Raw genomic sequence first — 21,012 nt, forward strand, 5'->3', positions numbered from 1 at the left:
TGGGAGGAAACCGGAGTGCCCGGAGGAAACCCACGCAAGCATAGGGATAACATGCAAACTCCACAAAGGAAGGTTTGATCTCAAGACCTCACAACTGTGCCGCACACACGCTAACCACTGTGCCGCCGTGCTGCCCGTATTGCTAACTATTATGCTTAAAGTGGGAAAAAGCATTTCTAAGCCAATACTTTAATGAATTATATTTTTTACCACCAAGTGGAACCGAATAGTACATAAATGCGGCCCTAACGGATTATTTTATAACTGATTTCATTTCATTTTTAGATATTGTTTTTGTATAGGGAATTTTGAAAATATATATAAAAATATATATAAGAAAAAATTGGTTCATCCCACAATACGCTCAGTTTTTATATCAGATCCAAAATGTTATTAATTATATGAATCCACAACCATTTTGGGGTTTCACAAATATTCATTTACGAAGATTTCTCTTCATTTTGATTCTGAATAGAGTTTTAGCGGTAGAACTGGTTCAGTGTTAAACAGGCCTATACAGGCCAGGATAATACACATAAAATTGCGTACTTGAATGATTTGCTGCTTCATTAAAAGACAAACAATTTTACAACAGCCCATTAAGCTGGTTGACATACAGATGATATCATTGTCTGTGGGTTAATATTAGCAACTACCTTTTCATGGATTTTTGGTTTGCTTGAAAAGTCTACAGGCAGAATTTTGTCTAGGGCCTCTGTGGCAAGATAAGACCTGGCTGCAGATGTGACCTAGTTGTTAATATGGCCCACATGGCCGACAGACCGCTCAGGTATACCAGAATAAAGAAAGAAAAGCTCTGCACAAACAAAGCACAAACAACTAGAAAACAACCACAAACTGCATCAGACAGACGTACCTTTTTTGGCTCCCTCCATCTTTGGAGGTTTTCACCACGGTTTAGACCTGGGCAAAGACACCTGCATCTACTCCCCCCCAAGGCCACCTGTCGCTGCTGCTGCAAGGATACAAAAAGACAACAGCGTGCTAAAAATTGGCACAAGAGACGCAAATCCAGCGTGTGTGCACATGCAGTTGCTGGTAACGGCAGTCCGCATTAATGTAAAATTAAGAAGACAGAATTGCTCTTCCCGGCTCACAGTGGAGGCAAGTGCGGCATTCGCCGCACTGGGGCGTTGGGATTAAACAGATGAGCCGGTTAAGGGGATGACACACTGACGAAATCAACTCAGGTGAAGCCTAGACGCCTGTGCAAAGCATAGTAAAATAAATACACAAATGTTTTGAGTAAACCCCGTAAAACAGAAACGCTATTCAAAAATGCTGACTAACTGAATAAATGTAGACACAAAATAAGATATAGAAAAGAGATCGATACCTTAAAGTGAAGTGTTTTTTAACCAGTGTGCCGTAAGACCTTGTCTTGTGTGCCACAAGAAATTGTCCAATTTTATCTTTGCAAAAAAGCATGACATTTGTCATTATTTTTTGCTTTCAGTGATCAGCCAAGTAACTGTTGTATTCATCTATTTCAGTAGGTGACAGCAGATTATTCTTATCCTTTTCATACACTAATTATCCACTCATGAGCTCATTATTTACCAAATTTTTTTTACAAACTTCTTTTGTCTGATGTAGCACATTAAGATTGTGCTGCAAAAATAGTGAAATGAATCAAAAGAGGTAAAAACCCTTTGCAAGTTATTTTGCTGATTTGAGATGGTCTATTTTACAAAGAAGAAAAAAATCTCAAGTTCAAAGTATTGTTAAAAAATATCTTTAAAATCCCAAATTACAACATAATTAACCAAAAAGAACAACCTGAATTACCTTCTATACAGTGACTACGAATGATAAGAAATATATCAGACCGTTATTTAAGGTTACATTACAATTTAAGCTTTAAAAAAACGAAACAAAACAAGGAACAGATGCCAGGAATTAGTTTTAAAATATTTTTGACAGACAGTGTGCCTGGAATACTTTCACTGAAAAGAAAAGTGTGCATTAGCTCAAATAATGTTGGGAATCACTGGGATAGTATACATAAACCGGACAACCAAGTATACAAAGATCTTCAGAATTCAGACATAACTATGCTAACACAGGCTGGACTACACGTCTCTGGTATGTATTAAAGCTTTAAACTTCAATTGCACAAAAAAAATGAAAATGAAAGACAAACAATTGTGGTTGAAAATAATAATTCTTGTCACAAAATGACTGTTGATTGGCCTCTCACCCTCTTTTTTGGGTGCAAGCTTAACATCCAAATTTGAGAACAATCTGGAGCTCATCTAAATGCCACTTCACGTTTTCATGTTTACGGTCAAGAAAAAGAAATAATCGTGATAATTTGCACTTAAAACATGACTAACAAAAGTTGATATCTTTATTGATAACACAAAGCACCTTTGAGTATGCATACATAAAAAAACATCACATTTTTATGAATTTATTAATCCTAGAAGTTAACAAATGACACCAATGTAGCAGTGTTATGAGCATTATTTAGAGTAATCGAATCGATGATGGTGCACAGAGTCACGTTACATTAGCTTTGAAAGTGTGTTTATCCGACAATGTCAAACTCGCACCCGCTTGAAGAAGGAAGGAACAACAACTTGTCATGGTGCACAAATTGTTTATTTTACTTTGCTAATGTTTATAAATAAAGCTTTATAAAGTACTATTTCACACAAATGATGTATTATAAAATGCTGAACAAGTTACCAAGTTGACAGCAAAGTTGCATACAACAATATTGCTGGTACTAGAATAACACAAGCATTTGCCTGCCTCATAAGAAGCACATCGAATATTAAAGAGCTTGGAAAGCAAAACAAGTCCGTCTGTTTTCTCATGGCAACGACCACATCCTGTACAATAAATATCAATAGTGCACAAAAACTGTTGTCTCTATTCCAAAAATAGTATTTGCATTTTTACAAACTAAAATTCACAACATTTTTTTCTGAGGTAAAAACATAAATGCTACATTCAAGCTTTAAACACCATGACTTCACTGTTTGTTCTATTATGTGCCATATTTCTCTGTCCTGAAGAACTAGCAACATTTACAATACCGGTTGACTTTAGACATTGCAGGTAGATGTAGACACCAAACTCGTTTCTCTCAGGAATATAAAGGAAAGACAGCTACAAAACAGAGTATAATAAATGGCAACAAATTTGACAATGGTAGAATTTGACAAAGGATGAGTGACAACCAGATGCTTATGCTTCATTGCTTCCTGATTGAACACATAACCACATAAGTGATGTCATACTTTGGTTTGCAAACATGAAACCTATTTTCCCTACTGAGAATTCAGGATCATTTTCACCTGAGATAAGTCAACTTTCACACCAGAAGTAGCCAATATCCAAGTCTATTTGCCCTCTTTGCACCTGCTGCAATTTTCCTGTGCTACAGAGTTGGCTGATAGGCGAGACAAGTGTGTTGACAGACATTTTCTGTGGCTCTAGTGCAAGTGAGCCGCTGATGCTGCATTGTTCTCTTCACGCTTTGGTGGCAACTGACTGGGATCTTCTGCAAATGGAGTTGCTGAAAGGAAGAAAGAGGTTTTGGGTTTTTCAAGGTAAATTGGCATTGTGTAGAAAGTTGATTTTGTACATTAGTATTACTGAAGTTTTTGGGTAGTGATTTCCTTATATAAACCAAGAAGTCTGGAATCAAGTTAAATATTGTAAATACCCAGTAATCTGATATAACAATAGACATTTTTCATATTTACTGTAAAACTTTTAATGTTTTTCGCATTACTACGTGTTTCAGTACTGTTTTTAAAGACTACATTCCCTGATAAATGCTATGCTATTTTAGCTATTTGCAAACTCTACCGATCCATTTGAGCCAAAACAAATAGACTCAGAGACAGTTTTTTCACCATAACTGTAACAATACGAAATTCAAATGTGCACTGAACTAAACTGCACCAATTTGTCATGTAACGAAATCTGTATTTGCACTATACATAACAACGATCCATCCATTGTCTGCTCCGCTTATCCTCAGTAGGGTCGCGGGGGTGCTGCAGCCCATCGAAACCATCTTCGGGCAGTGGGCAGGGGACACCCTGAACTGGTTGCCAGCCAGTAGCAGGGCACACACAGAAAGACAACTCTCTCGCTCATTTACACCTAGGGACAATGTGGACTGGCCAATTAACCTAACATGCATGTTTTTTGAATGTGGGTGGAAACCGGAGTGCCTGAAGGAAACCCACGCAAGCACAATTTGGCTTATCCATCGGAGGTTCAATTTCCAGCTCCTCCGTGTTATAGGTCGAAGTGTCCTTGGGCAAGACACTGAATCCCTAAAGCCCCTAATGAGCAGGTAGTTGCCTTGCATTGCTGACGCTGCTATTGGTATGCGAGTTTGTGTGAATGGGTAAGTGTGAAGCACATTGTAAAGCGCTTTGGGAGGTGTTCATTGACTTGAAAAGCGCTATATAAATGCAGACCATTTACATTTACATCCAAATCATGAAAGGAAATTCTGTTCATCATAGAATTGAGCCAAAATCTTTTTGACAGATATTTTTCCATGCTTATGAAAACATCAAAATATGTAGCCAAGGAGTAGAAATGTCAGTTAGTTATAAATACATTATTGTTACTGTTTTATGCATGTATTCCTAAACTCTTTGTGACAACTTTGGTTGTTTGAAACTGCTGGAAATAAATCAGTGAACAACTTAAATGTGTAAATGATAACATTGCATTTGTGATGTTACTCACGGTTCTGAAACTGCTGTGCCGTGTATCTTGTTAATAAGATTCCGAAACCTTCAATCAGAGCAAGCAAAACTCCCCCCATCATTGCAGAGCCCATCATTGTCAATGGCCCACCTGGAAAAACAAGATTTCATCGAATGTCATGTGGCACTAATTAAGTGTACCGTATTTTCCGCATTATAAGGCGCACCGGGTTATAGGGCGCACCCCGTAAAAATAGTTTTTGGTCCTATTTTTGACATACATAAGACGCACCGGATTATAAGGCGCTACAATGGGAACGTGGACAAAACAGTCAGATAGTTCAGTCCAACTTATTACCCCCTTAACATTCAGAAAGCTTGCAAAGACGCAAATACGTGTCGAGAACACGTGCGGATGCGGTGTCCGTAAGATGTCACTCAAATGCATCGTTCCATCATTCGGAAGGTTAAAGTCTTGGGATTCAAGAAATGATAACCATTCCTTAGTATCTATTTTCTTTTTCGCTCGCAACTTTACTGTGCATATGACAATAAACACTTGGAATTGAGTTTAATTTAAAAATAGACACTCCATTCCATCCATTATCTGCACCGCTTATCACAGAAACATCGAGTTCAGTCTGAAACAAGATACAGGGACAATATAAAACCCGGAATAGCTCACCGAAGTCGTTGTGTTCATAATAATGTCCAGGCAATGTTCTCTTATATCCGTGAGGGTAGTAAATCCAGGAGAATACAATATTTACAAATACAGAATAGAAAAAAATGCTTTCTCTATGCCGTCAGCCACATGCTATACGCATTCATATTTTTCGGCCAATTGCAGGCTTTGTTTCGCCGTTTAAGCCAATGGCAGCCTGTAAATGATAAAAAGGATCCGCCCCTTGACCTCCGAATAACTTTAGCTAATAGTGATCGATTCAACTGATGATTGACACATCTTTTTAGGCCAATTGCAGGCTTTGTTTGCCGTTTAAGCCAATGGCAGCCTGTAAATGATAAAAAGGATCCGCCCCTTGACCTCCGAATAACTTTAGCCAATAGTGATCGATTCAAATGATGATTGACACATTGGTTAGCCAATGAAACGCCGGTAAATAAATCCCAGCATACACCGCGTACTACTTGGCGTTCGGGGGAAAATCTATTCGGCGGCTGCAAGTTGGTTGGAAAACTTTGCAATTTTAAAATTAATCCATAAATAAGGCGCACTGTATTATAAGGCGCATGGTCAGCTTTTGAAAAAAATAAAGGCTTTTAGGTGGGCCTTATAGTGCGGAAAATACGGTAATTCGATTAGGCTTCTACTTGCCATTTTTCCTTAGTTAACTTCACTCTGAATGACTCTCAGCAATCTTTCAAATTTTGATTGTCATATACTTACATTTTTAGTGTTTAAACTTAAAGTAGGATATCTGAGTCGATATATTTTCTATTTAATCAAATGAAAGGTTCATTGGAAAAAAAATATTTCCACCTTACTATTTTCTTTATCAACAATATAAAAATGAAGACATACTGAAAGACATGTGCATCGGGTCATAAAGCTTAAATGATTTGGAGGGACTTTAATTAACAACATGTTTTTAAACTAATGGTAGCTTCTGGTTGATATTTGGACGTGTCTGTTGGGTTTCTAAATAAACATGATTAAATTGGCAATAAAAATACTTAAGAGTAAGGGGACTTTATTTGAACTTGTTATTAATCAAATTTTGATGACTGTAATCGAAAAATATTTGATCAAAATGAAAAAATAAATTGTGACCCAACTATAACCTACCCCTCTAGTGTTTACTTGAGTTTTCTCTTACTGCGTGCAGCAAGGATGGCGCCAGTCAGAGCACCACTTGTTATAGAGTTCCACGGATCCTCTTTTCCTCTCAAGCGAACTAAACCGCAGTCGATGGTAGAGAAGAGGCCTCCCCACACTGCAAAGCTACCTATGAAACAAATCAGTGATGGTTAAGTGTCCATTAAAACAGCTTATGTTTTCAATGAGATGCTTACCACCAATCTGTGGTGATTTTAACTTTACTGCATTTCCACTTCCTTTCAGTCTGTGTGTGATTCCCTAATATGATACATTATTGAATTGTCAAACAAAAAGCACACTGATGAAAAACTGATGTGGTCGTACGTACTGCAGGGGCATTTCGAAAGCCCTTGACGGCCTGAAACACACCTCCGCCGATTGCACCCATAGTGAAAGCACCTCCACAGTCATCCACTATCCTCCAGGGGCTAAAATACATTCACATTATATACAAGTTGTCATACTAAACACCATACACATATTTTCTTAATCACATCGCCTCCATAGTGTTTGCTCGACAAGATTTGTTCTAAGCTGGTAATGTCTTCCAGACTGGCCATCGAGCAGCAAATGATTTTTAAACTGTGTTGATGACTCTCTCGTAAACAATGTTCACAACGTTGTTATCAATGACAATAAAGACTATTCTAATTCTTACTCAGTAATTTCAACATGGGCCTTTTTGTAATGTGATACAGTGTTTCCGTAGTGCAGTAATTAGCACGTTTGTCTGACACGTGTAAGGTCCCCGGTTTGAGACTGGGTGGAAACATATGTTGGCCTGGAGAGGGATGTGCACCACCAGGCTGTACATACCCAAGACTCACCACAGTAAATTGTGCCCCTAAGACCATAGGGATACAACCAACCAAAAAAATGGGGTAAAAAGAAAAAATTAATTGCATTGAAAGATTAATGGAGATTTGCTGTACTGTATTAAAAGTTAGCAGACATTCAGAACTTTGGCATTTTGATTCTAAAGAGACAGTCCAAATTATGTGACCACTACATATCACTGTATTGTGTCATGCAAACAAGTGCTAAATGCGCTAGGGAAATTACAAACTACTGAGACTCAAAGTGATGAACCCAACTACACATTTTTTCTCCTATCTTTTGCAAAGGCTTTTGTAAGGTTTTTGGTTTTCGGGTACCCTGAGTATCAAGATGGGGTAGAACTATAGCAGCTCCCTCTAGGGGAGGCTCATGTTATGAAAATACTATTTGCTCGACTTACGAGCATCTCATATAATGTATATTTATAGTTTATGTATTTTTTCTCATTTTTTTAAACCAATATTTTTTGGGTGAAGCCTTTACCACTAGGAGGCTCGAGACTACAGTTGAAATACAGTGGAAGGCGTTTTCAAAAAGTGTAGTTACAGCATATGCCTGCCAAAAGAGGTCGTCAACAAAGGCATTATTTGTACTATTACATAGCTCGACACGAGATAATGTCAGCATTAAAATGGCCAATCATATATTTGAGATAGCGCTTAGGCTCGAGTCTCGACAGTGGCAACATCTCATCTTTTGACTTCGCCGCTTGAACGTCCTTCTACGAAGTTAGCAATTAAGAAAAGCTACTTTGGCACAACGTAGAACAAACATAATGTTGGCATGTTTTTTAAACGCAATGTTACCAAGGCTCGCGAGCATATTCCTCCATGTTTAGATGCTGACAGCGGTAAGCGTTGTTTGACGTCACTTGTATTATCGCTGTTGTTTAGGTTTCTTCTTCGTCTTTTATTGTTATTCATAAAAGTAGCCCACTGCACAGACTAGTGGTCGATAGTAAGATACAAGCTCAATGACAAACGGTGGAGGAATTGAATTAATGTACCAAAAGTCACGTATTCATTGAAATTATGTTTATGTCTGTGAAAATGCAATCATTGAAAAAGAGTGATGGAATTTTAAGACAACCCCTAAAATTATTGAGGTGAAATTTAACATATAGTCAAATTTGATCTAAATAATATGCTGGCTCATCAAATTACAGTGATGTATTTTTACATAATCAGTTATGTTTTGTTGCATTTGAGGGAAAATATTGAATTACACTGCTTTACTTGTACTAACAACAAGTGCCGTTTGACTTTCCACCTCGTAACTTACGTCATTAATGCGCGTCGCAGGAAGTGGCTCCATCGTATACCCAGGCGTTGTCTGAACTACAGGTAATCATTGAATAGCTTCAATCCTTTTTATTTTTAAACTTCATCTAGTGCTATATTCGTTCTTAATTACGTCTTTAGGATTACAAGTATGGGGAAATTGTTCCTCCTCCCGTTTAGCGATCGCCCCATCGCCTTTGTTTAATTAAACCTACGCTTGCATTGTTTTATTTTCGTTTTGTGGATTATAAATGCTTGATTTAACTTTTTATTTCGAACATGCATTTAAGATGAACACGGACATGCTTAGCCGTCCTGAAGACCATTTATTTATCTTTTTTTTTTTGGACGAGGCACGTGGAATGTTTATTCCAATATGATATGGTCGATTTAAGCCTTCAATTTATCATTGATAAAATGTTTTACAAGTTGTACTGTGCATAGATTTCTTGAGTTACCATAATAATAATAATGTAAAGCAAATGTAAATTTACTGCGGCGTTGTGTTTCCATCTAGTTCACCGGAATGAATCAAACGATAAAAATATACAGACTTAATTGCGTCACCGTAATCGTTACACTTATAATAAAAATGTACAAACAATTTTTCCAGTATGCCGCTTCCTGCAGCACTACTGGCCCGCTTGGCCAAGAGAGGGATTGTGAAACCAGCAGAGCAAGGTGAGCCTTTGACAAGCATATTGGTTGCAAATTCTTTACCAGTCCCGTTTCAAATAAATTAATTCCTGTGCCATATGCAATTTTGTATCCCCAGGGGCAGATGAGGAGATTATTGCTGAAGATTACGATGACAACAACGTCGATTATGAAGCAACCAGGTTGGAAAATCTGCCTCCAAACTGGTATAAAGTGTTTGACCCCTCTTGGTATGTAATGCTCAATATCTATTTTATCAACGTTGTTTACATTGGGTCCTACTTTGAAGGGGTTTGAAAAGAAATCCAAACAGATGTACACGTTGGTCACTCAAGCAATTTATCACTCGCAATTCTGCCAACAAGAATAGGTTTCTGTGGTCATTTAAAGAGTACAAAAGTATTGTGTTTTTATAATAGGTTTCTGTGGTAATTTAAAGAGTACAAAAGTATTGTGTTTTTATGATTTTTGTAGCTTTGGTTAAAATGGGACAAGTGCAAACTTTATTTGATTTCTGCATTTATATTTGTGTTAAAAATATTTTTATTTTTTTTGGACAGCAAATACAAAGGCTGTGATTTATGATATATTTTTCTAATCTAGTGGCCTCCCGTACTACTGGAATGTGGAGACGGACTTGGTGGCCTGGCTGTCACCAAATGACCCTTCTGCTCAGATAACAAAAGCTGCAAAGAAACAAAAAGGTAAACTAAAACAGAAAACCCAAAGTTCAATACAGTATCTCTCTGATTTTTGTCTTAACTTTTTGGAAATTGCTCAGCTGAGGCGGGGGATGAGCGAGGTGACCGTCATTCGGAAAAGGTGGACAGAGAAAGGGACAGAGATCGTGAGCGTTATCGGGACAGAGACCGGGAAAGAGAGCGCGACCGCGAGAGAGATGAGCGGCGGGAACGAGACAGAAGAAAAAGGAGGGAGGACTCCACACCCTATAACAAGAGCAAAAGAGGTCTAGTCATTTTTTTTAATTCACTAAAAAACACTTTTGTGAAAGTGTTAACACCTAATAATGCTCTTTTTGACCTTAACTGAGAAAGACTTCCATTTTACGTTTAAAATAAGTTGTACTTGACACTTATCTCAAATAGCAACTGCCCTTTCAAATAATTTTTTTCTGGATTTTGCCACGTACTGCGTCTTAAAATCTCTAAAAACGACTGTTGGAGCAACTTTTTTTTTTTAAAATAAAATACTTTCATAGAAAACCTTTTCCAGATATTACGGTGTATATTAAATGCGTAAATATTTGACAGTATTTATTTAAAGCAAAGATTAATGGCTGCTCATAAACCTGGATGAATTTGGTAATTTAAAAAAAAAATCTAGACTTTTTTTGAAATGATATTTCCGAAACTTCATGGTATGAAAACACTTTGTCTCATGGCAGGACTGTGAATCCAAAACCCTTGGTAATAGGCTAGGGCGGTTGCCATAGTGATCCAAATAATGTAAAGAAATGTTCAAGTTTGAAATAGTTGAACCTTGGTAGTCTTAAGAAATTATGGTAACATGAATGAAAACTTTATTTCAAACATAAAAATAAAAACGGGAAAAAAACAATGACTCAATAACAAAATAATGTTAACATAACATGTTCGAAAAGGGGTAGTATGAAGGAGACGCTTATTTTCCTTACCCCTTCATCTTCCCTATTAATTACATTTTATAGATAGCTCCTCTTTTGTGTCTAAACACAACACAATCTCAAGGATATGGACATTACATAGGTCAGATATCAATAATTACAATAATAATAGTCACATATTTTATACACTAATCACCGTAGTACCCATCCCTCAATGTCATAATGCCACTAGTCACCAACATAACTGCAACAACAATGATAATAACAGCAATAGCAAAAATATTAACAGTTATGATATAATAATAGCAACAATAACAACAAAGTTAACCATTGTTTTAAGCACAGTATTTCAAATCTCCCGTATCACTCATATCCTATTTTCTTCATCTCTGTATTCTGCTAGTAATGTTTTTTTTAATTTAAATTTGAACACGTGAATAGTTGGACATTTTTTGATCTCGTCTTGTAAATCGTTCCAAAGTTTGACTCCACTCACAGACACACAGATACTTTTCCTGCGTGTTCTCACCTTTGGGATTTTGAATATACTACAGCCCCCCAATTTATAATTTCCCTTTTTCCGAATGAATAATTTTTGGATGTGTTCTGGACCCATGTTTTTGTTGACCTTAAATAGCAGTTTAAAACTGTACTAAATCATCAAATATTAATAATTTGGACTGCAGGAATAAAATATTAGTATGATGCCGATATCCTACCCTGTGTATGGTTCTTATTGCACGTTTTTGGAGGATAAAAAGGGGTTGTAGTGAACTTTTGTAATTATTGCCCCAGACTTCCGCACTGTTAAGTATGGCGGAACTAGAGAACAATATAATAAATACAATGGATTATAATTTAAAATGAATTTGGCTTCATTAATTATTGAGATGCTTTTAGATACCTTAGTTTGTATGTGTCTGATGTGTGTTTTCCAGCTTAATTTATTGTCTATTATGACCCCCAAAAAATAATTTCTGATAGTGTCTATTGCAGCACCATCCATTTTTACTTCTAAATCTTGATTTGCCTTACGATTACCAAGAATATTACTTTGGTTTTATTTAAATTCAAAAGATAATTTATTTATATCCATCCATACTTTTAGGTTAATTAATTCACGATTAATGCAGGTTACCAAATCAATATGTTATCATTTGAATAGAAAATGTTTGTCTCATCTGCAACTATTACTAATTTTAATAGTTTTGAAACATTAAAAATATCATTTATAAATTAAATAACTTTGGACCCAGGATAGAACCCCGTGGTACTCCACAACAGATTCAGTATTCAGATGACAACTATCCCATTTTCACATATTGCTTCCTCCCCGTCAAATAACTTTGAATCCATTGCAAAGCCACACCCCTGATGCCATATATTTCGTTTTTTAATAGCATATTATAATTAATGGTATCAAATGCTTTAAGTCAATTAATACCCCAACTGCATATCTTTTTTTTTTCCTATGCTTTGGGTGATTTCTTCTACTGTATCAATAGCCATTGTTGCTGATCTGTTTGCTCTAAAACCATATTGACTTTCATTAATCAATTTATGTTTATCTATACATTGTTCCAGTCTATTATTGTTAAGTTTCTCTAATATTTTACAGAACTAAGGAAGCAGAGATACTGGTCTATAGTTTGTACAATTGTGTTTGTTTTTATTTTTGTATATTGGTATAACTTTTGCGATTTTCATTTGATTTGGAAATTTGCCTGTTAGAAATGATAGATTACAGTTGTATGTCAATGGTTTCACAATGCTATTTATAATTTGCCTAACTAGCACCATATCGATGTCAAAACAATCCATAGACATTTTGTTTTTACAGTTGTTTACGTCTAAGATCTCTGATTCCGTAACCCCAGATAAAAACATGGTCTTGGAGTTCATTTTTATCAGTGACTCAAATTGCTTACTAAGGCACTCTGGGATATTTTCAGCTAGCTCTGGTCCAACATTTACAAATTAACTATTGAAATTCTCCACAACTTGATTTAAATTATAATTTTCACTGTTCTTATCAATAAAATAGTTTGGATATGCATTACTTACATTCTTTCCTTTTATTATACTATTTAATATATCTCAAATACCTTTAATATTACTTTTATTATTATGTAATAAATTGGTATAGTAAAATTTCTTGCTCGCTTTTATTATTCCTGTCAATTTATTTTTATACGTTTGTATATCGGGATTCGGCTTCCTCAGTTCTTTAGTAAATTTTCTATATAACGTGTTTTTTTTTCTTACAAGCATTATATAAACCCTTAGTTATCCATGGATGCTTTACAGATTTATTCTCAATATTAGTTTGTCTCATTGGACAGTTTTTGTTATACTTGAATATTTCCAAAAATATGTCAAACGCACGATCCACATCTTCTGTACCATATAGCATTCCAGTTTTGTTTAAGTCCTCATAGAGTGATATAATAGTCTCTTCAGTTCTATCTCGTCTGTAAATATATTCCATAATTGTCTCGTAACCTTTTCATCATACACAGTAAACATACGTTGTTAAAGTTTGCAAACCTTTTCTACCCAACGTCTTCTAGGTAAAAAAGACGACGAAATGGATCCCATGGACCCAAGTGCATACTCTGATGCTCCAAGGTTTGCCATTACGACTGATTGGTTGCTTAGTGGAAGTAACCACACATGATCTAAATTTTATTTTCGCAGGGGTTCGTGGTCAAGTGGCCTACCCAAACGTAATGAAGCCAAGACAGGAGCTGACACCACGGCTGCTGGACCTCTTTTTCAGCAGCGACCGTACCCAAGTCCAGGAGCTGTGCTTCGCGCCAACGCAGCCAATCAAATAGTCAAAGAGTAACACCAACATCTGGCGATCCTTGTGCTCTTTGTATTATATTTGGACATTGACGGAATGTTGTAAACAAGTGATTTTGTGTGACCAGAAGTCACTTCATTTTTCCATGATCTACTTTTTGAAGTAAGACCCTTTGTAAACAACACATTTTATCACCTAATAGGAATGGACCTCTTGCCAATAGTACCATTTGACCACACACTTTTTACTCTGAGTGACTGTCAAATCATTGAAAAAGGCTGACTGCTATCTGGTAAAAATCCATTTACTGAAATAATTTTTATGACATATGCAAATACATGATTACATTATAAACATTAAAAAATACATTTTGTTGTAACATTGACACATTTTCCGGAATTCAGCAGTTATCTGTTGCTCCCAAGTAGTGACAAATAAAGTCATAATCGAAAGTGAAGAGTTTCCGTTCATGCCTTTCAAGCTGGACCATCGCTTTGCACTTGTCTTTGTCCCGCTGCAGAATGCGGCCGACCTGCACAAATGAGCACGTTTCCATTTGGAGATTGCCAACCACATGGTAAAACATTCCTTTTCAACTCACCTGTCCGCGATGCTCACCAAGTACAACCATAACGGCGTCATGTTCGTTTTTGGGCACGATTGTTTCCAGCATGTCCTGCTTCACATCTGTCACGTGACAAAACATTTGATAGCTTCACAATTGACAGTTAAAGCATTATCTTGTGTTGAGGCAGTGTGTAATTTGCAACTAAAAGTAGCAACCACCCGGTTATTCTGTGGCCTAATGGTGCGTCTACAATATGTCATTTCATTTTCAATTATATAAACACAACTGAATTGGTCCATAGCAAGTGGAAAAATGACAAACCGCTAACATGGAAATGATTGGGGGCTGCATCTACGAAATAAGTTTTCAGGTTCCTTTCAGCAAATTAAGAAAACTAACCTAACTAAACACAGGTTTTTTCTGCAGTAGAAAAGAAATGACCTACCATCTATCAGCCGTCCTTCTTCGGTTCGACAAATGCAAGTAGATGACGTCAAAACATCCTCCACAAGCATCTGAAAGGGAATAATTTGTCATTGGAAAAGTGGTTTGGCCTTGAGAATCAGAAACGTGTTAGTTTTTAGGATGCAACATTCTCCCTAAGTAAATTAAATCCAAGTCTGAACTCCTTGTATGAGCTTACATTTAGTGGAAGTTGTGGGTAAAACCAAACCAAAAACACACTACTTAGCTGGTATGTCTGGCTCCCTAAGGGACCGGTCACACAGCCGTTTGAGTCTGTATCGCGGGTAAAATTTTGCGATTTTTTTTTTTTTTTGCCCGTGGTTGCCCGCGGTAGGAAATGCGCAAAATTGGCTAACCCGCTGTTTATCCGTGGTATGCCCGCAAAACAGACGCCGGCGACTGTTCCGCTTCCTCATCGCGTCAGTTCCACGTCCTTTCCGCGTGTGGACCACGGGTATAAAAGCTGCCGAGCCGGGCTGTAGAAATCATAACCGCTCAAGACATAGTCCCGTGAAGATCAACATTTCAAGCTATGGCACCGAAGAAGAAGCCAATATGTTATTATTGTAATAGTTTTTCATTTTATTATATTGTTATGAAATGAAAAGAAATGTCAAGAAATAAAAATGGATTAAGACGAGGTTACTACGGTGACGGGGATCCATGTTCACCCCTTGACTTCTCGAGCACAACTGACGTGTGCTCGGCAAATCGCACTGAATATACGCGGAGAAAGGCGTTTGACCGTCACACGCGTAACACGCTAATTTCACGTAATAACACCGCGATACAGGCGCAGAACATGCTATGACCGTGCTCCACCCGCGATTACCTGCTAAAATTTTGCGTCCTACCTGCGTGTAACCACACCCTGGCCGCGGCCGTAGCATGTCGTTCCGCGTCTGTACCGCGTAATTACCTCGTGTGCCGCCCGCGGTTACCCGTGGTCTAAAGTTTTGAGCAGCGCAAAACTTTTTCGCGCGGCCGCGTGTGAATTTCTTGCCGCGTGTAAAGCACGGCTGTATCTCGTCTGTATCGCGATCTCAAAGCGTCCAACAGTGTCTGCTTCACAGGCAGAAATTTCTGGCCGTGATTCAGCCTCGATACGCCCGTGAAAGGCTGTGTGACCAGGCCCTAACCTTGACATTGTCTGACGAATTTATTTTGAATTGAGTTAAATTCAATTGTCTTTGTTGTCATTGATGACAACACAGTGAAGCTTGTTTGCAACAAGATTTGACATGTAATGGTAGGATAAACACAAAAACATAGAAGAGAAAAACGTATGTCAAGATAAACAGGCAAGAATATTTGCAAGATGGTGCATAAAGATTGGCCCAAGTTGTAACGATGTTGCAATGAAAAACAAAATAGTTATCGTAACATTATTGCAATAAAAAGTAGTGTAATAAAATTTAGCAGCAATTAAAGATTTATAAACAAGATATGAGGACTATAGAGTTTTGCGGGCATATTTAGGATGGTGAGGGACACTAGTAGGGATGCTGAGGAAGGGTGAGCAGGGAGAGAGAGCGGGAGAGAGCGAGCGAGAGCGCGAGAGAGAGACAGAGAGAGAGGTGTGATGGGAAGAAAGTCTCCCAGCCCGCCCTTGTTTTAATGGTCCTGTAGCATCTACAGGAGGGCAAACCCTCGCTACAGTTTATCAAACAATATTCATTGCTTTTCTAAATCGTACTTATTTTTCAAAGCTTATTATTAAGAGAGCATCAATATCCCCACTGCCAAACAAAATGGGTTCTGTAACAGTACCATTAAACTTTTATGAATATCGAATGTGTCTCTTGTCGTAATAAAACTTTCGAAACAAAAACTAAAGGCTAATTTATTTGTGAAATACCTTTGAGTTGTAGTACCTTCCCCCCTTAAAACCTTTGTCCACAAAACGGACTTTTAGATCCCTCTGGAGCCATGAGGGTGCTGCCTTTGCCTGCCGCACCCCCTTTTCCAGAGGATCCTCCCTGGAGAAGAGACGATATTTAAGCTTTCTAGTTGGGAGCAGTTATGTTGAGCCATACTGTATACCCTGTGTATATGGCATACCTGAATTCCCCGTGTTTCCTTTTCCTGTTATCTTTTCCTCTGTCAGATTCAGAAGATAGGTGTTTGACGTCTTTTGCGTGCCGCCTTTCCTTCTCCGCGCGTTGCTGTCGCTCATCATGCTCTCTCTGCTCTTTGACTTTGCTTTTATGTGCTTTGCTGAGACGACCTTATTAAATGGAAAAACACCTTAAGCACAACCCATGACAGCTTGCATATTTGCAGAATTCCTGAGCACTTTTCAAATGTAGGGACCATAATTTTGACTAAATTAAGAATAAAACAAACCAGACTAAAATGTATAACGTTGGTGCTCAGTGGCTCTCTTTTTTTAATCTTGACCAGTTAAAATCCTAGCATAATTAGCTTTAATAATAATAATAATAATTTCCTTTGTATTGTCATTCTTTGTAACAATGTACACAGAACTAAATGTCGATACACCTGACCCGTTGTAGCGAGCCGATGCAGCCGCAGCCAACAGAGTGCGCCGCCATTTTACCAATGTTTTAAGTCTTAGGTATGACTCGGCCGAGGCGCGAACCAGCGACCTCCCAGTCTCAAAGCGGGCGCCCTACCTTAATTAGAATATAGCCATTTTTAATACAAAGCAATAGAAGTGAACTGGTAAAATATTTATGCAATGTTATCTACCTGCCATAAGAACAAAAACTGAGAACTTCCTCTAGCAACTACTGTTGTTCAATAATAACTACATATGTATCTTGGAGTATGTTTTACTATTTGTATCTAATCTTTCAAAAACATTTTCTGATTTATGAGTGCATATAGCAAAACAAATTGCTTGATATGACAACCAGTCTGTTCTTAACGACTGAAGAAAATGCTAAAACAGAGTTGATCTATTAAGTAAAAGCAAATTGTGACATTTTTAAGTTACAAAGAATGTCTACACTTTCATTCAGGGTTACACACATGACCAAATCTGGGGTATGGGCAGATATGACTTGACCCCCCCCCCCCAAAACATTGATCTGCTCTTGCTCCGCTTACTGAGGTCTTTTCCGTATCGGTCATATTCTTTCTGCTTGACCAGTTTAACAGCATATTGGTGGACTGACACCACGTCGCCACCAATTGCTAACTTGACCAAAACACGAGCGTTGTCTGTGTCCAGAGCTTCAATCTGCATGGGACACAAAAGGGGTCAAAAAAGATCATCCTTTTGACTGGAATCGCCAGAAATGAATTGCAGAGCAGTCTCTCGAGAATGACAAAAATGTATCCGACCTTTCCGTAGCGCTCTTTGTGCACTCCTGACTCCAGCAGCACGCACCCGCCACGCCCCAAAACCAGACGCTCATCCTCTTCCTCTTTATCGCGCTCTTCGCCGGGCTTGGGCGGGCGCCGGCGTTTGGTGGGCTCCAGATCCTTGATGGCTGAGCGATCTGCTCCAAGTCCCAACCCCATCACACGGGGCGTGTATTCATATGGCTTAACGTCTCTGTCACGAGAAACAAAAACAAAGAAAACGCTACAATAGGTCTTTATTGTCAGATCGAAATTGAAAAGGAAAGGTTCTCAGACTTTTGTGTTTGAACCAGTGATGTCAGACCCACGGCTAAAAATGTTTTTACACATAAACAAGAAAAAGACTTACTGTTTAAAAGTGCGCCCAATGCCTTCCCCCTTTTTCCAGCCCATGCCTTTCAGCATTGCCATTCCATAGCCTTCAACAGGAACTCTCTCATAATCTTCCTCTGTCGACTTGATATACAGACATACAAATACATGCAGACACAAAGATAATTTATTCATATTTTAAGAGGATTTAAATGTGATGCAAGCTTTACGAATGTGGTATATTTGCTTAGCACATAACTAAGAGCTCAAGTTTAATATTTTTTCTGTTTTTGTAACAAACAGAAGTGTATACAGTAGTACGACTAGAAAACTACAGTTACATTTTTTTGAGCATTTAGAAGAATGTATATACAGCTATGTCCTGTGATTGGCTGTCAATCAGTCCAGGGTTGCCCCAGCCGGCTGCCCATTTTGAGCTGGGATTGGCCCTGGCAACCCTGAAACAAGGAGTCTCAAACTCACCGCCCGGGGACCAATTGTGGCCCACAGGATGATAGTTTGAGACCCCCCCAACTTGATATAGAAGTTAAAAGTCACTAGATGTCACTGTATTCTGTCGTACCACCGAAAACAAATGCAAAAAGCACAATGAAATAGAACAAAATATGGAGACTAAAAGTGACCAAATTTTGATTTTTGAAGAGAAATAAAAAATAAAAGGTCAAAAAAATATATATATCACAAAAAAGTAAAGCTCAAGGAAAAAGGGAAAGAAAAATAAAAAAAGACAAAAAAAGTGTCCCTATTTTTTATTTATTTAAAATAATATTTGTATCTTTTTTTATCTTTCTTTGAGAAAGACTGGTTTTGCTCCCTTTCAGTCTCTGTAGTTTGTAGTCTTAATTAGACACATTTTTTGGTTGCACTACATATTATAGCGACAAATTTTGGAAAATATATAAAACAGTCTCTTTAAGAACAGCAAATTGTTTTTATCAGAGCTTTTTTTTGTGGAAAACGCCATTTGGCCTGACTTCAGACGGATCCTAGCTTCAGCGTCCCTAAACTCAATAATGTGTAAAAGCTGTTCGGAAAATGAATGAATATCCACAACTCAAGGCTGCAAATTTCAGCCCTAACAGCAAATCTTCTATGTTGTACATTAAAATCAATTGATTGTTTTCTTTCTTTTCAATATTCTTACAACCAGGAAAAACGACAAGTCAAGTCAGGTTTATATGTACAGCCCCTAATCACAAAAAGTCTACGGGCTGCAACTCCTTTTTTTTTTTTATCTTATCAAATTTTATTCTTTAAAAAAAGATCTACCATTGAGACCATTTTATTTGTGAGCCCAAAAGCCGCTTCTAAGAAAAACTGAATAGAAATACGTAATTCAATTCAGAGATGAAACAGAAAGTGTAGATTTTTAAAACAAAGTCACATGTCAAAACGTCTGGTGTTCAGTTTGTGGCAAACCATTTTGACTGTGGCTGGTCCATCTACTTACAGGTTGAGGTCGTAGGTCCACATTTAAAAGCTCTCCATCCTCAAAACCATCGGGGACCTTGTTTTGTGCCAAAAGGGGGATAGTGAGATTGAGATTGACCTCCGACTGCAATTCTTCTAGCTTCCTCCTTGAATCTGACACAAGCAAAAAACAAGTCGGTTGACTATTGTGAAAACAAGCAGCAGGCAGGAAAACTCTTAGGATCTTCAAGGTATCGTTATTTCACCTAGGTTTTTAGGGGTTTTCCATTTAGACAATGTATCGCTTCAATAAAGCATACTCGTCTGTAATGGATGTTGAAGTGTACTCAAGCACCCTATTTTGTTGAAAAATAGGTATTTTTGATCCATTCTGCCAATTATTGAGAGGTAAATGGTCTGACACAAAAAGACATATGCTGAAGCTCTGCAGATAAACACACCTTCAATAAGCTCCTTGACAGCCTGTGCTTCTACAGAATCGTTCTCGTGAGTGTTATTCCTCTTTCCATCTCCGTTTATCTGAGCTAATTTGGGGATTTTGTCCCCATTTGCAAGGCTCGTATCTTCTTGGTCCGCTGATCGCCAGCGGTTCTTCAGAATCAGAGGAATAATACGTTCCGTTTCCCTTTCGGATGGCTTTGTGCTGGACATGAAAAAATAAACACGTTAAAATTATATATATATATATATATATATATATATATGTATAAACGCAAAAAATAATGTAATACCGAGGGTCGTGTTAAGCTTGCTATTACAAACAAAACAGTGTTAGCATTACCCTACCTCTGCAATTCATTTCTGGCGATTCCAGTCAAATAATCGATGTCCTCTTTCGCCGACACAGCGTCGCCGGTCGGAGGTTTGAATTTGCTCAATGTTTTGGCAAATCCGAACGAAACTGATATCGCTTTCTTCTCGCATTGATCCTCTGAAGACGAGGGGGAACACGAACGATTCACTTGCGACGCCATTGTGTACTGGTGACGTCAAGAGGCTGAGTGCATCGTGGGAGTTGTAGTTCGAGTCAACTAGAAGTACGACGTTCAGAGGGATGAAATGAAGAAGGGACTGGTAAAAAGAGTAAAGGAATTTTCACTGAAAGGATTGCTGGACTCTGACCATACGCCCCAACAGAGGGTTATTTTGCATTTCTTAC

At 37.8% G+C, this 21,012-nt stretch overlaps 4 protein-coding genes across 4 annotated transcripts in view; 1 reads left to right on the forward strand and 3 right to left on the reverse strand.

Annotated features, from left to right (window-relative positions):
• The window catches only part of cacna1fa (calcium voltage-gated channel subunit alpha1 Fa), a 41,543-nt gene extending 40,413 nt beyond the window's left edge, over positions 1 to 1,130 (reverse strand). Inside the window, exon 1 of the mRNA XM_088332433.1 lies at positions 878 to 1,130. Within this exon, the coding sequence (XP_088188559.1) occupies positions 878 to 896 (19 nt within the window). The 5' untranslated portion in view covers positions 897 to 1,130. The remainder of the gene's footprint in view (positions 1 to 877) is intronic.
• A 1,335-nt stretch (positions 1,131 to 2,465) lies between these two features.
• Positions 2,466 to 8,268, reverse strand: timm17b (translocase of inner mitochondrial membrane 17 homolog B (yeast)). The gene is made up of 6 exons (XM_088330060.1): positions 8,187 to 8,268; positions 6,872 to 6,971; positions 6,738 to 6,801; positions 6,542 to 6,670; positions 4,744 to 4,854; positions 2,466 to 3,547 (listed from the first exon to the last, which is right to left on the reverse strand). The coding sequence occupies exons 1-6, from the start codon at positions 8,210 to 8,212 to the stop codon at positions 3,465 to 3,467; spliced, it is 513 nt and encodes a 170-aa protein (XP_088186186.1). The 5' UTR covers positions 8,213 to 8,268; the 3' UTR covers positions 2,466 to 3,464.
• A 380-nt stretch (positions 8,269 to 8,648) lies between these two features.
• Positions 8,649 to 13,880, forward strand: pqbp1 (polyglutamine binding protein 1). Its single transcript, XM_088332434.1, has 7 exons — positions 8,649 to 8,723; positions 9,274 to 9,341; positions 9,436 to 9,547; positions 9,921 to 10,021; positions 10,099 to 10,284; positions 13,491 to 13,548; positions 13,618 to 13,880. Exons 2-7 carry the CDS (start codon positions 9,275 to 9,277, stop codon positions 13,766 to 13,768), a joined length of 675 nt encoding a protein of 224 aa, XP_088188560.1. The 5' UTR covers positions 8,649 to 8,723; position 9,274; the 3' UTR covers positions 13,769 to 13,880.
• A 129-nt stretch (positions 13,881 to 14,009) lies between these two features.
• On the reverse strand, positions 14,010 to 20,861 carry gpkow (G patch domain and KOW motifs). The gene is made up of 11 exons (XM_088332435.1): positions 20,640 to 20,861; positions 20,294 to 20,496; positions 19,873 to 20,006; positions 18,439 to 18,545; positions 18,069 to 18,282; positions 17,832 to 17,964; positions 16,821 to 16,986; positions 16,618 to 16,738; positions 14,740 to 14,809; positions 14,328 to 14,413; positions 14,010 to 14,258 (listed from the first exon to the last, which is right to left on the reverse strand). The coding sequence occupies exons 1-11, from the start codon at positions 20,825 to 20,827 to the stop codon at positions 14,127 to 14,129; spliced, it is 1,554 nt and encodes a 517-aa protein (XP_088188561.1). The 5' UTR covers positions 20,828 to 20,861; the 3' UTR covers positions 14,010 to 14,126.
• Between the last annotated feature and the right edge of the window lie 151 nt (positions 20,862 to 21,012).

Source organism: Urocampus carinirostris, chromosome 3 (assembly GCF_059441175.1).
Source record: "Urocampus carinirostris isolate Australia breed hairy pipefish chromosome 3, RoL_Ucar_1.0, whole genome shotgun sequence".
Classification (NCBI taxonomy): domain Eukaryota; kingdom Metazoa; phylum Chordata; class Actinopteri; order Syngnathiformes; family Syngnathidae; genus Urocampus; species Urocampus carinirostris.